The sequence below is a fragment of the Pinus tabuliformis genome, chromosome 3_1 (assembly GCF_031772625.1).
Source record: "Pinus tabuliformis cultivar Carrire ecotype Pingquan chromosome 3_1, CPIR1, whole genome shotgun sequence".
In the NCBI taxonomy this organism is placed as follows: Eukaryota; Viridiplantae; Streptophyta; class Pinopsida; order Pinales; family Pinaceae; genus Pinus; species Pinus tabuliformis.
The window spans coordinates 354,698,394-354,712,830 of NC_142301.1; the positions used below are offsets into that span (position 1 = coordinate 354,698,394).

At 36.1% G+C, this 14,437-nt stretch overlaps 1 protein-coding gene across 2 annotated transcripts in view; it reads right to left on the reverse strand.

The window, feature by feature from the left end:
• Positions 1-1,013: 1,013 nt before the first annotated feature.
• Positions 1,014-14,437, reverse strand: part of LOC149187176 (uncharacterized) — a 359,479-nt gene continuing 346,055 nt past the window's right edge. The window contains exon 4 of one of the 2 annotated variants that reach the window (XM_089411301.1): positions 1,014-1,577. In XM_089411301.1, coding sequence (XP_089267427.1) covers positions 1,422-1,577 — 156 coding nt within the window. In that variant the 3' untranslated portion in view covers positions 1,014-1,421. The remainder of the gene's footprint in view (positions 1,578-14,437) is intronic. The other variant, XM_089411302.1, reaches the window with a different exon arrangement.

A 14,437-nucleotide genomic window follows, 5' to 3' on the forward strand; every position in this document is an offset into this window, starting at 1 on the left:
TAATAAAAGGATATGATCATATCAACAATGAACTATGACTAGGTGGAAGTAAAATTGGTTGCACCTAACATCGTTGTTAGTTCCCGTCTTATCATCTTTAAGTAAGAGTCCAATGCCTTCTTATTTTCAAGTTACAAGTCCTTTCATACTTTTGATACATAGGCCCTTTTAGAGTAGAAGATATGACCACATAATAAAACACGTGATATAACATGGATACATATTAGTTCCCGTCTTAGTGTCTGCTATAAGCTAAGACACTTATGACATGGATATCCTACAAAATTACTATTATTCGTTTGCTTATTTTAGGTACGATAGAATAAACCCTTTATACTCCACGTTCAAGAGAAAAAAATATAATATAAATAATTTGAAGAAAAGGCTATTCAAGAAGTTCATGTCATGATGTAACCTGGTGAGTACGAACATCTGGTTTTTTCCAGAAATGAAATTTCAAATAGGCTAGTCGCAATCTTGTTTATAAGGTTTGAGCACCATTGTTTTAGTATGGCACATGTATACAGTTATACAAAACAATGAGAAGGCTATCTTGGGCAATCATTGCTATTGCCAATTCCCGATTTAAAAATGACTGCTTTGGTATGAGGTTCATTAAAGGTAAGCAGAAAGGAAATTAAAGGGAGAACCATTCTAGAATTTGTTCCTTCCTTAGAGACTGGTTTGTTGCCAACTTGATCAGAGTTGGAGAAAAGAAAAGTCTTGCCTCATTGAACAAAAGGAAAAGACATATCATGAAGAAGAAATAAAGTGCGTGCATACAGGCAGTCCAGTTCAATCTCCCTACTTGCACTTTTCTATTTTCATTTAAGCTACAGGTTCATACTGGACTGGAGATGTCTTACTCCCTCCCTTACTCTATTTATACATGTTAAAAGTTGTAACTTACAGTTCCACTAAAAGGGAACTATTCTGGAATTCATTCCCTTCCTAGAGACTCGTTTGTTGCCAAATTGTTCATAGCTGGAAAAAATGAAAGTCCTGCCTCTCAATGAACTAAAAGGAAAATGCATACCATGAAGATGAAATAAAATAAGTGTGTACATTCAGGCAGTCAATTTCAATCTTCCTACTTCCTCTTTTCAATTTTCATTTAAGCGAGAAGAGATGCCCCACTCACTCCCTTACTATATTTATACATGAAATGTCATAATTTACAGTTCTGCTGATCCTTAAGTTTTGGTCATTTGTTACATCAATATATTTTCTTTCTTTTCTTCTATCTCTAGCTATTTATGAATGGCTTCAATCACAGTGTTCCTGCTACATAGTAGACAGCCAAAGAAGATGACCATGGTTTGATTTTCAAGAATTAAAGGCGTTCCCAAATTTCATATTACATGAAATCTCAAAGAACTGGATAAAGTGATCCCATCTGTAGGCTGCAAAGTTCACAAAAATTAGGTTGCAGGCCGTGATGCACTGTATGAACTATAGCCATTGTCCCCATGGAACTTGAAAGTCTTGCCACCTTTTCTTATGTAAGCAATTGCAGACCAAACCAAACGAAGCAGTAAAATGGTAACAAACACTACACTTCCAAGTGTGCACAACACCTGAAAACAAAGCCAACAATTTGCAGTAAATAAGACAGTGAACAATCCATTCAATTTAATCTTTTCAATGGCTAATTTCTTTTTTCTGAAAAATAAATCATTTATTTACAGACAAATATTTACATCAGCAAATGAAAGGGCAGAAGGGTATGGATAATGGAACTTATATCCCCTCAACAATAGTAAAGTTGAAATAAAATCAGAATAAGCTATTGCATCTAGAGACTTTGCATCCTTACTCAACAACGAACCTTTGGGAAATGACTACATATGTACTACATCCTGCCACATCGTATAGCAAGCAGTCAAAGAACTTACCTCATTATGAAAAATCAACCTACAATAGATCTTGTAGAGTTTTATAGAGCAAAGATCCTCAAACAATGCCAAACGCCTATGAATTCTTCCAGGAAGAGGAGCATACCGCACACTATGAAGCCAACAAACCCACCCATTCTCTGAAAAGTGGAAACCAAACACACGTTGAGGACAAGGGATAGGACATGACTCTGATGCAAAATGGAATATAGCCTTTGAGAATCATATCACAGTAAGTGACAACCAAAGCTCCACCCCCAATCCCACCAAAATGGTCCTGGCATCACAACTTCATTTTATACACATCCTCCTAAAACGATGACCCCAACAAACTCTGTGATAGCATGTCAGTTTGAGAGGAGAAAAACATACTCATGTGCCAAAGTATGTCAATCCTTTCAAGAACATGCCACTGAGTCCCATGGATTCTGCCAAAAGAGGATGCCTTTCCTGGTCAAGAAACAGGCTAGTTCCTTGGGACATGTGTATCATGCCCAGGGATAATGGTGGGCTAGGTTTGATTGACATGGCTACCCAAGGAAGCACCCTTGCTTCAATGGATATAGTATCAATTACAACCCAGATGAATTCAAGGTTCTCAAAATGTGGATGAAAGCAAATACTCACAAGCTTAGTTGTATGAAAAACACATCTAAAATGAGTAAAATACACCTATCATCTTGAAATGGAAAGGAGTTAATTCAATTTCCACGAGTACCCATAACATTAAAGAAAAACATGTTAGATGACATAATTGTAATTGGCAATTAATTAGTGAAGGTCTTGTTACTTCACAGATTAGCAGCCTTGACAAGATCACGATCAAGGTGCTAAAGGGGAAGCACACAGAAGATATACCCACTGTCATCTCAGCACTATCTCCCCACACTTTAGGCCAACTCCTAGAAAGCCATGGGGGGTGTCCCAAATATACACACTTAAACAAGTTAGAGAGATCAATGCCTGAAAACACCTATGTATGACAAAGGTTATGAATTAATAAAACAAGTAGTATATCTGGTGTATGAATAAGTACAACCAAAAATACAAACCAGCACTTGAAATCCCACTCAAATTGTCTCCAAAAACCTATGTATGATGAAGGTTATTAATTAATAAAACAAGTAGTAAATCTGGTGTATGAATAAGTACAACAAAAAATACAAACCAGCACTTGAATTCCCACTCAAATATCACAGGAAATGATTACCTTTGATTCTCAAGAGTGAGGATAAGTCACATACACCAAGAAAGATGATTATCTTTTGATTACCACTTGATAATATGCTCTCATCTGGACAAGCTTGTTGCTGTCCTGCACTTACAGATTTGCAAAATGACAAAAAATGCAGAAAAATCTAGATTTGGAGTGTGGAAACACACTAGGATGAAAGATGTTTGGGTGTTTTTGCTTGACCACTCACTTAAGAGTGAAATAACAGCCCATCAATGAAAATATTCAAGTAAATAAAAAGCTACAGAAATCTGGAATCAAACTTGCATAGAAAATAGGGCTAATCTCCCTAGGGTTAAGCCCAAAAATCTCCCAATCAAAGTAAAACGATCCCATCACTTTGGGAGGTATAAATCACTTCCAAATATGAATAATATGTGTTGACCTCTACTGGTCAACTACCCATGCAGTACACCACCCTTTTCTTGGCAAAAAAGGGCAGCACCTGATCGACATATCCGTGCCATCCAGCAGTCATCAGCAGCTTGATCAATCTAATTGTAAACCCAGTCTGCATATATGAATTGTAAATAATCTTAGCAGACATGAGTCATGTATGTAAATTGCCTAGGTGGACCTAACTTTCTAGTGGTAATCTACGTCCCGGAAGGTTTTTCGTCTCACCGATCCATGGATCGGCAGAGTTTTCCTTCAAACCTGACCCCAAAGCCGGGATGGATTTTGTCATTAGAACTTTAGGAGAATCCTAGTGTGTTGATCTGCTAGATTATAGTTGTGTCGCAGAACTGGGTGTTTTGTGAGGGTCTGTATTAAGTGGGTTTGTCCCCTTGAGATGTAAATTGTAAAAAGTCATCATGAAATGTGTCTTGAGGGTTGAAAATGTTTTAAATCCCCTCGTGAGTCCTAAGTCCTAGGTCCTAGGTGATGTTTCCAAAGGCTTAGTTCGATGATCCATTTAAAAAATGAAATAAAATAATAAAATAAATAAAAATTAAGAAATTTAAAAATTAAAAAATAATAATAATAATAATAATAAATAATAAAAAATTTAAAAAATGAAATAAAAAAAAAATAATAAAAAAAAAAAATTTAATAAAAAATAAAAAAATTTAAGTGAATAAATCGACGGATGAGATCAAGAGATGTCTTGATCCTCATCAACGGTCGAGATCATTTCTACATGGATCATTCGAACTAGCCGTTGGGATCATTTCCTTTATATAGGGTCTTAGGTGGTCATTTCAGATCATTCGATCTGTGAGTCTAAGACTGAAGAAGCTCTCTTGTAAATCTGTTTCTGGTTAATAAAAGAAGACTTTGGGGTCCATATCTTGCTGGTGTTACTCTCTTAAAATGCTGTGAGATTGTTTCATTTTCTGCGTATGTTATTTTCCGCTGTTAATAATAGCTTTTTGTAGAGTATTGTGAGCACAGGTATCTTGTTCACTTTCTGGGGTTTGAGTGCTGTTAGGGTTTCTGAAGTAATGGCAGGTATCTCCATTACTGTTTGAGATCTAGCAGCATTTTTGCCCTCTTTATTGATGGTTGTTTTGAGCTGTGCAGAAAACATCATTGAAGGAAATTCTGTGGGCGTTCGGGGAAGTTCTCGGCTGAACCAGCCAACCCCCGCAAGCATTTTTTGCTGAGCCCAGTTGGATTTGATCCTGGGTCTATCATTCGGTTTATTTTTCTGAATCTGCATGAGAGATTTTCTGAAGTTTTTCACAGTGACAATCTGAAATTTCTGTTCTTTAAATATTTTCCGTGCTTATTGCCAGATCTGGCTGTTAAGGGGCCAAATCTGTACATTAATAAACTGTTCTAGGGTTTTAATTTTTCTGATCTAGGGTTTCAAATTTCAAGATTCTTGTTTTGTACAGTTTTTATTAGGGCTTAGGGTTTTTAGGTTAGCTTCTGGCATACTCCATCTTAAGTTCTCTTTCTCTTGCAGGTTACAGATAAAATCTACAAAAAATAAATAAATAAATAAATTTTGCAGGGTCATTCTTTCGTTGTCCAAAGAGCTATCTTTCCACGCTGCTGTTAGTCATCCTGTGGGCATTTGCCATTTCAAACGACGCGGGGTTACGGTGCCTCTTTTCTCCTGCGGCTATGACGAAGCTATCACATCCATTCAAAACAAAATCGATCGACCTTTTAAAACTGATGAGGATGCGTGCAAATTGAGGTCGTTCCAATTCAAATCGGATGCAGCATTCACCTCCGCCGTCTAAATCGCACCTGCAAATGCACAAAGAAAAATTCTTCGACTCATGCACTGCATCAAGGTCCCTGTAACATCCGAGCTCTGTCGGGTTTCCTTTCAGAATTTCGGCAGGTTTTTCTCGGCCCGCATTGTCTCTTCAGAATTTACGCAGGTAAGATCTCGTCATTTGGCTTTATGTTTCATCCTTAGGGTCGATTCAAAGCAACCATCGATCACTGCATCCAGCATCGTGCCCATTTCTCAACGACGGAACAGGTAAATCGAATTTTTATTGTGCATATTCTCTGCATGGTTAAGTCTGCGGCTAGGGAAAAGTTGTTCCAGGTTCCACTTTCACTGCGTTTCGATTTTCTCTGTCACGTAATTGAGGGTGAGGGTATTATTTTTAAAACAATATGCATTGATATCCTTCCTGCAGTTAGTATCAGGTAAATGAATTGGTGTTTTATGGTCATCTATTCAGGGTCGCGCTCCTTCCTCCGGCGGTTGAGACGTCATAGTTTCAGCGTTTATTCTGGTCTTTCGATATGTTCCCTTTTACGTAGTTTTAATATTTTTGTTTTAGATTCGTTTTAGGGTTTGATTTAGGCTAGCGTAGATTTTATTTTTAATTAGATTTCAATTCGTTTTATTTTAGTAACGTATTTAGATTTTAGTCTTTTTAAATAGTTTCATATAAATTCATAAAAAATCAAATAAAAAATGCATTTGTTGTTTAGGATTTAGTTAGAATTTAACTTAATTTTAAGTTTTTTAAGTTTTTTTTTTTTTTTTTAATAAATCGTTTTCTTTTGTTTAGATTTAAATTTTATGAAAAATAAAAAATCTAAAAAGATTTATTTATAATTCTTAGATTTAGTTTTATTTTTAAAATGATTTAGTTTTATTTTTAAAATAGTTTAGTTTTAGATTAACTTTTTAGGTTTCATTTTTTAGATTTATTTAAAAAAAAAAAAAAAAATTGAAAAAATTATAAATTAAAAAAAAAAAAAAAATATATATATATATATATATATATATATATATATATATATATATATATATTTGGTGGAAAATTTTTGCCTGTTTCAGTTGTTTATCATGTTATATATTTCATGCTGAATTTTCAAGTCGAGATACGAATACGATATCTGGTTAAAGATTTATGACTCGTGGTGGTTTAAAGCATTCATCTTTTTTTTTAATTTTCAGTTGTTGGATATCGTTTTGGTCATTGTGATTTAGCTGATATCTTTTGATGACAAATGATTGCTGTTTATGGTTTATGTTTCTATATCATTTAAACAAGTAATCATTTTGACAACAGTCTCATAAGGCACTGATCTGCTAACTAATCAAATCATTTTAGTGCTTATCTTAATCGTGTCTTGTGTCTCCCAACCAACTGGTCGACAGTTGGTCTCATCATCTCACAGGGACTACCCCCCTTAGCCGCGGGAGACAGGCTTAAACGGAGGGACCGGGGATCAGAGTGACAGCCCCCGGTCTGAGGGTTGTCGTGTCAATCCGCGTGACAACATTTTTTGGCGCCGTTGCCGGGGACATTGTTTTCTCGGCGTTTCATCATCTTTTCATCATTCATCGTTCATCTGTCTATCATTCATTTGAGCCGGCAACGCCAACATTTTTTGGCGCCGTTGCCGGGGATACTTTGTTCTCGGTGTTTCAACGACAATCATCCTTCTCTTTTTTATCTTTTCATCTGGCCCGGCAACGCCAACATTTTTTGGCGCCGTTGCCGGGGACAGAGTTTTTTCTGTTCCTGGAGTTTCATCGACATTCATCTTCTCATCTCTCATCTCTCAGTTGAGCTGGCAGATTCATATTTTTGGCATCTTTTCATCCCATCTCAGCAGAATCTCTTGGGTTTGTTTCTTGTTTGGGTGGCGACTCCATTTTCTTATTTTTTCCCAGACAAGAAGCCTACCGCATATCTGTTTGTTGATTACTTCTTGGATCTTAGAATCAAATTCATTGTTCAAGTGGCGACTCCACTTCTTTCATCTCTTGATTTTCTTGAGCAGAGATCTAGTTCTATCATTCATCTAATCCCTTATCATTCATCATGGATTATTCATTTAAGCCATGTCGTTTTACTGAACGTCTCCATGATTTTCCGGAAGATGCCATTCCTAAGTTACCTATGTTCTCGGGTGGTGATCCAATCGATGTTAGAAGGCATCTAGTCTTGTTCACTCGCATCATGATCATATACTGTAGATCCCCTCAGTTTAATCACGAAGATATCAAAATGCGCCTATTTGTCCTTTCTTTAGAAGATGATGCTTTGAATTGGTTTAACAATTTTCCAAAGGAATCTTTCACTTCTTTAGAAGACATTGTCGATGCTTTTAAAAATAGATATGGTTATCCAAATAGCTTGCCTTCTGCCTCTAAAATTGTGCAACAGAATGAAAGTAATTTGATAAGCGGTCCAGCTGAAAGATCCCAAGACGATTCATCATGTCAGAATGTGTCATCCACTGGAAATATTGCAGATCAAGTTCATGATAGTGAAAATTCAGGGACAAATGACAATGAAAAAGAAGAGCAAAAGCAAATTTTATGAGATCTAATGATGCTGGTAAGAAATATGGAAATCAATCAAACTAATTATGTCAACGATGTGAAAACTTTATGCACCCATCTGGAAAAACGTAACAGGGAGATTGAGGTCACGCAAAGTCACCATGCTAAGGAAATTGAGGCCATGAAAACTAAATATGAAACAGAAATTAGAAGCATGCAAAGCAAGATGTCAGTCTTAGAGGAAAATATGGTGACCATGAAAGCTGATCATGATAGGGAAATTGACTCTATGCAAAACAAGTTACTAACTATGGAAGAGGAAATGACTATCATGACGTTCAATCATAATAATCAGTTGACTGACATACAAGCGAATCATAAAGAATAAATAAATTTCATGCAGCATTACTTGATGGACATAAAGGAAAAGAACAATAAAATGATAAAAGACATGGAAGAACATCATGCCAAACAAATCGGTGATATAAAGGTTGAACACTATAGACAGATGGATGCCATTAGAATACAGGTTCAAAGGTTTCAGCAATTGGAAGATGAAAGAAACCAGGTGACATCAATAGATCAGGAGTCTTCTCATTTGCTGCAACAAGCTCCATCTTATTATGAGGAGGTTATTGATTCGATTGAAAGATGGTTAATTGAAGGTGATCCGGATAGACTTAAGAATGATAAAGATCAGATGCGGGCTAAAGAAAGACATATCACGCATACTTCATCTGATAGTTTTGAAACAGAAAGTTCCAGGTCATCAGTAAGTCAACCTGCCAGAAGGAAGAAGCGCAAAAGAAAGAAAATGAGAAGAAGATTTGATGCATCAGACGGCCGTGAGCAGCTTGATTTTCGGATAAGAAAGAGTCCTACCATATGCAAAATTGGACATGGCACATCCGACAAGCAGCTGACAGATTTGCCTGAAAGCAGGCAAATGCTCAGTATGCACTATATTGAACACATCTGATGCCATGGGGCATTTTTGTATCGTATTTCTAACCCTACTCCTTGTTTTTTCCGCATTTTCGTTTCTGCTTTAGATAGTTAATAAATGAAGAGCTTTTATCTTTATTGTGCTTAATGTATATGATGATTTTGGATGGACGCTACTTATTTTTGTGTTGTATGGATGCAGATTCTGGATTCTCACATTCCTGCAAGCAGCAACGTGTCCCCAAGTAGAGCCAGATGTTGACCTCTACTGGTCAACTACCCATGCAGTACACCACCCTTTTCTTGGCAAAAAGGGGCAGCACCTGATCGACATATCCGTGCCATCCAGCAGTCATCAGCAGCTTGATCAATCTAATTGTAAACCCAGTCTGCATATATGAATTGTAAATAATCTTAGCAGACATGAGTCATGTATGTAAATTGCCTAGGTGGACCTAACTTTCTAGTGGTAATCTACGTCCCTGAAGGTTTTTCGTCTCACCGATCCATGGATCGGCAGAGTTTTCCTTCAAACCTGACCCCAAAGCCGGGATGGATTTTGTCATTAGAACTTTAGGAGAATCCTAGTGTGTTGATCTGCTAGATTATAGTTGTGTCGCAGAACTGGGTGTTTTGTGAGGGTCTGTATTAAGTGGGTTTGTCCCCTTGAGATGTAAATTGTAAAAAGTCATCATGAAATGTGTCTTGAGGGTTGAAAATGTTTTAAATCCCCTCGTGAGTCCTAAGTCCTAGGTCCTAGGTGATGTTTCCAAAGGCTTAGTTCGATGATCCATTTAAAAAATGAAATAAAATAATAAAATAAATAAAAATTAAGAAATTTAAAAATTAAAAAAAAATAAAAATAATAATAAATAATAAAAAATTTAAAAATTGAAATAAATAAAAAATTAAAAAAATTAAAAAAAAATTAATAAAAAATTAAAAAATTTAAGTGAATAAATCGACGGATGAGATCAAGAGATGTCTTGATCCTCATCAACGGTCGAGATCATTTCTACATGGATCATTCGAACTAGCCGTTGGGATCATTTCCTTTATATAGGGTCTTAGGTGGTCATTTCAGATCATTCGATCTGTGAGTCCAAGACTGAAGAAGCTCTCTTGTAAATTTGTTTCTGGTTAATAAAAGAAGACTTTGGGGTCCATATCTTGCTGGTGTTACTTTCTTAAAATGCTGTGAGATTGTTTCATTTTCTGCATATGTTATTTTCAGCTGTTAATAATAGCTTTTTGTAGAGTATTGTGGGCACAAGTATCTTGTTCACTTGCTGGGGTTTGAGTGCTGTTAGGGTTTCTGAAGTAATGGCAGGTATCTCCATTACTGTTTGAGATCTAGCAGCATTTTTGCCCTCTTTATTGATGGTTGTTTTGAGCTGTGCAGAAAACATCATTGAAGGAAATTCTGTGGGCGTTCGGGGAAGTTCTCGGCTGAACCAGCCAACTCCCGCAAGCATTTTTTGCTGAGCCCAGTTGGATTTGATCCTGGGTCTATCATTCGGTTTGTTTTTCTGAATCTGCATGAGAGATTTTCTGAAGTTTTTCACAGTGACAATCTGAAATTTCTGTTCTTTAAATATTTTCCGTGCTTATTGCCAGATCTCGCTGTTAAGGGGCCAAATCTGTACATTAATAAACTATTCTAGGGTTTTAATTTTTCTGATCTAGGGTTTCAAATTTCAAGATTCTTGTTTTGTACAGTTTTTATTAGGGCTTAGGGTTTTTAGGTTAGCTTCTGGCATACTCCATCTTAAGTTCTCTTTCTCTTGCAGGTTACAGATAAAATCTATTAAAAAAAAATAAAAAATTGCAGGGTCATTCTTTTGTTGTCCAAAGAGCTATCTTTCCACGCTGCTGTTAGTCATCCTGTGGGCATTTTCCATTTCAAATGACGCGGGGTTACAGTGCCTCTTTTATCCTGCGGCTACGACGAAGCTATCACATCCATTCAAAACAAAATCGATCGACCTTTTAAAACTGATGAGGATGCGTGCAAATTGAGGTCGTTCCAATTCAAATCGGATGCAGCATTCACCTCCACCGTCTAAATCGCACCTGCAAATGCACAAAGAAAAATTCTTCGACTCACGCACTGCATCAAGGTCCCTGTAACATCCGAGCTCTGTCGGGTTTCCTTTCAGAATTTCGGCAGGTTTTTCTCGGCCTGCATTGTCTCTTCAGAATTTACGCAGGTAAGATCTCGTCATTTGGCTTTATGTTTCATCCTTAGAGTCGATTCAAAGCAACCATCGATCACTGCATCCAGCATCGTGCCCATTTCTCAACGACGGAACAGGTAAATCGAATTTTTATTGTGCATATTCTCTGCATGGTTAAGTCTGCGGCTAGGGAAAAGTTGTTCCAGGTTCCACTTTCACTGCGTTTCGATTTTCTCTGTCACGTAATTGAGGGTGAGGGTATTATTTTTAAAAATATATGCATTGATATCCTTCCTGCAGTTAGTATCAGGTAAATGAATTGGTGTTTTATGGTCATCTGTTCAGGGTCGCGCTCCTTCCTCCGGCGGCTGAGACGTCATAGTTTCAACGTTTATTCTGGTCTTTCGATATGTTCCCTTTTATGTAGTTTTAATATTTTTGTTTTAGATTCGTTTTAGGGTTTGATTTAGGCTAGCGTAGATTTTATTTTTAATTAGATTTCAATTCGTTTTATTTTAGTAACGTATTTAGATTTTAGTCTTTTTTAAATAGTTTCATATAAATTCATAAAAAATCAAATAAAAAATGCATTTGTTGTTTAGGCTTTAGTTAGAATTTAACTTAATTTTAAATTTTTTAAGTTTTTTTTTTTTTTTTTTTTTTTAATAAATCGTTTTCTTTTGTTTAGATTTAAATTTTATGAAAAATAAAAAATCTAAAAAGATTTATTTATAATTCTTAGATTTAGTTTTATTTTTAAAATGATTTAGTTTTATTTTTAAAATAGTTTAGTTTTAGATTAACTTTTTAGGTTTCATTTTTTAGATTTATTCCAAAAAAAAAAAATTTGAAAAAATTATAATTAAAAAAAAGAAAAAAAAAAAAAAAAATTGGTGGAAAATTTTTGCCTGTTTCAGTTGTTTATCATGTTATATATTTCATGCTGAATTTTCAAGTCGAGATACGAATACGATATCTGGTTAAAGATTTATGACTCGTGGTGGTTTAAAGCATTCATCTTTTTTTAAAATTTTCAGTTGCTGGATATCGATTTGGTCATTGTGATTTAGCTGATATCTTTTGATGACAAATGATTGCTGTTTATGGTTTATGTTTCTATATCATTTAAACAAGTAATCATTTTGACAACAGTCTCATAAGGCACTGATCTGCTAACTAATCAAATCATTTTAGTGCTTATCTTAATCGTGTCTCGTGTCTCCCAACCAACTGGTCGACAGTTGGTCTCATCATCTCACAGGGACTACCCCCCTTAGCCGCGGGAGACAGGCTTAAACGTAGGGATCGGGGATCAGAGTGACAGCCCCCGGTCTGAGGGTTGTCGTGTCAATCCGCGCGACAACAATATGCACTTAAAACAATTCCAAAATGAAACCACATTTAAGTAGCGTTAGAGACAACCTTTCACCACCAAACCCTAGGCTAAGGTTTTCACCAATCCTTGAAAGAGCATTGCTGTAATTAATTTCCAAAATTGAAAAAACACCTTAAACACCCTCAAAACAATGTTAGATCAATTTTTTAAACACAAATAAAGAGGACCAAATTTCTCCTTGGGCCAATTGATCAATAATTTAAGCACAATTCCCAACTCCAAGACATCGAGCTTTTAGTTGCAATTTAAGCTTGAACTAGATAAATATTTTTAGAATTTTATATTTTTTCTATTCTTTTGTATTTTTTGAACTTGCGGAAAAATAAATGACAAGAATTAAAAGTTTGAAAAAAAAAATTTAGTTGTTGTGATTAGGGCTTAAGTGCCTTATCTAGACTAGGACAATTAGAGTTAAAATGAATGCCCCTTGTAAAGTTGGTTATCCAATGCTTGTGGATTAGGGCAACAGGATAGAACCCTAGAAAATAAATTAGCCCCTTATGTAATCAAGACAAGTTATGAAACTAAGGCCCCACTAGAAGGGATCCCTCCAAAGGAGAAAGCCTTCAACCACAAGATCAACTATGGCATGAAATAAGACCATTGCTAAGGAACCCTCGAGGATATGGCCTAACAAGGAGGATTAATGATTACCTCAAACCAATAAGGAGAGAGTGAAAGAACAAACCCTTGATGTCTCCTTCCATGTGACAATGTTTCCCTTCAATGGATCAATCTTAGTAGACTTGTAGTATTATTGTATTATCACATTAATGCCCTTGAAAATGTAGAAGAATAACAAAGAAACATTACCTCCAATAGTCAACACCAATACTTTGTTGGGCAATTTAATTGCTTAAAATGACAACATTAAAATGTCGATCTGGGGTCCATAGACTTCGAGATGCAAACACAGGAAATGCAGGGTTAAAGCCCTAATCTATCGTACTCTAATACCGACAATCAAACAATCAAACTTCACACTTGCAGGAAATTAACACTAGAGGAATCTATCACTAGAATGCAAAACAACTAATCCTATGAGGGTTATCAATCACAGTTCTTGTGATCTTTCTAAAGTAGCTTATTAGTTATTTAGATCCTTCAATGACTATTTCTGGTAGTGGCTGCAGGAAATTAAAGTAATAAAAAGCAATCTAAAAAATGCACTCTTAAATAAATACACACTAATTTTGAAAACCAGTTACCAGTCATCGCCCTAAATCTCCTTGTAAAGTTCAGGATGCGATCTTTCACTCTATGGTTCAGTGTTCTTGCTATCAAAAAGAAGGTTAGATCTAAGAATCAAAGCATTCTAGTGATTGTTTCTAATCACACAAAATTGTGTATTATAAGTATGAAGTAGAGCATCCACAATAAGATCATCAAATACTACTTGAATAGAGCATTAAAACTAGAGTATTGAAACTATAATAAAAATTTATATCAGTCCTCTTGACCTGAACTTATAAAGACTCGAAACATAATTCTTTTCTCAAAGCATTATTGTACCTGTAACAACCACTGATTTAATTTGAGAGGCTATGTAATATCCCAAATTTTGATTTTCATTATTAGAGATGAGTCTTGGGAGAGGACGCAATTCTGCAATTGGGACTTAGGAGGAAAAGGTAAAATTTGCAACTCTAGTGGAATATGGGGCCCACATGAAGTGCGCACTTGGGGAAGAAGGAATTTGAATTCCTTGAGGCAAATCGAATTGGTGGAGGGACCCACAAGGAATGCATGGCCAACAATTATAAGAGGAAGGAATGAGGGAGCAATAGGGGTCTTTTGTCTATTTGAAAATCGAAATTGCCTGTGTTGTTCAGCTGAACCAACATTGCGTTGTTTAGCACAAGAGCTTCCCAAGGAGAAAAGCTCAACCTTTCTTCGGTGGACTTCGAGTGCCACCCAAGGAAGGCTTTCCTTCACCACCGAGACCAGAAGAAGCATCAGTTGCAGGTCATACGCATTTCTGGAGCATAACACACAGTCCAGGAGCCACCACTACGCAGAGGGAGAATTCATTGGTCATTTGTAGAGCAGGGTTGTAGGGAAATTGTCCGGAGA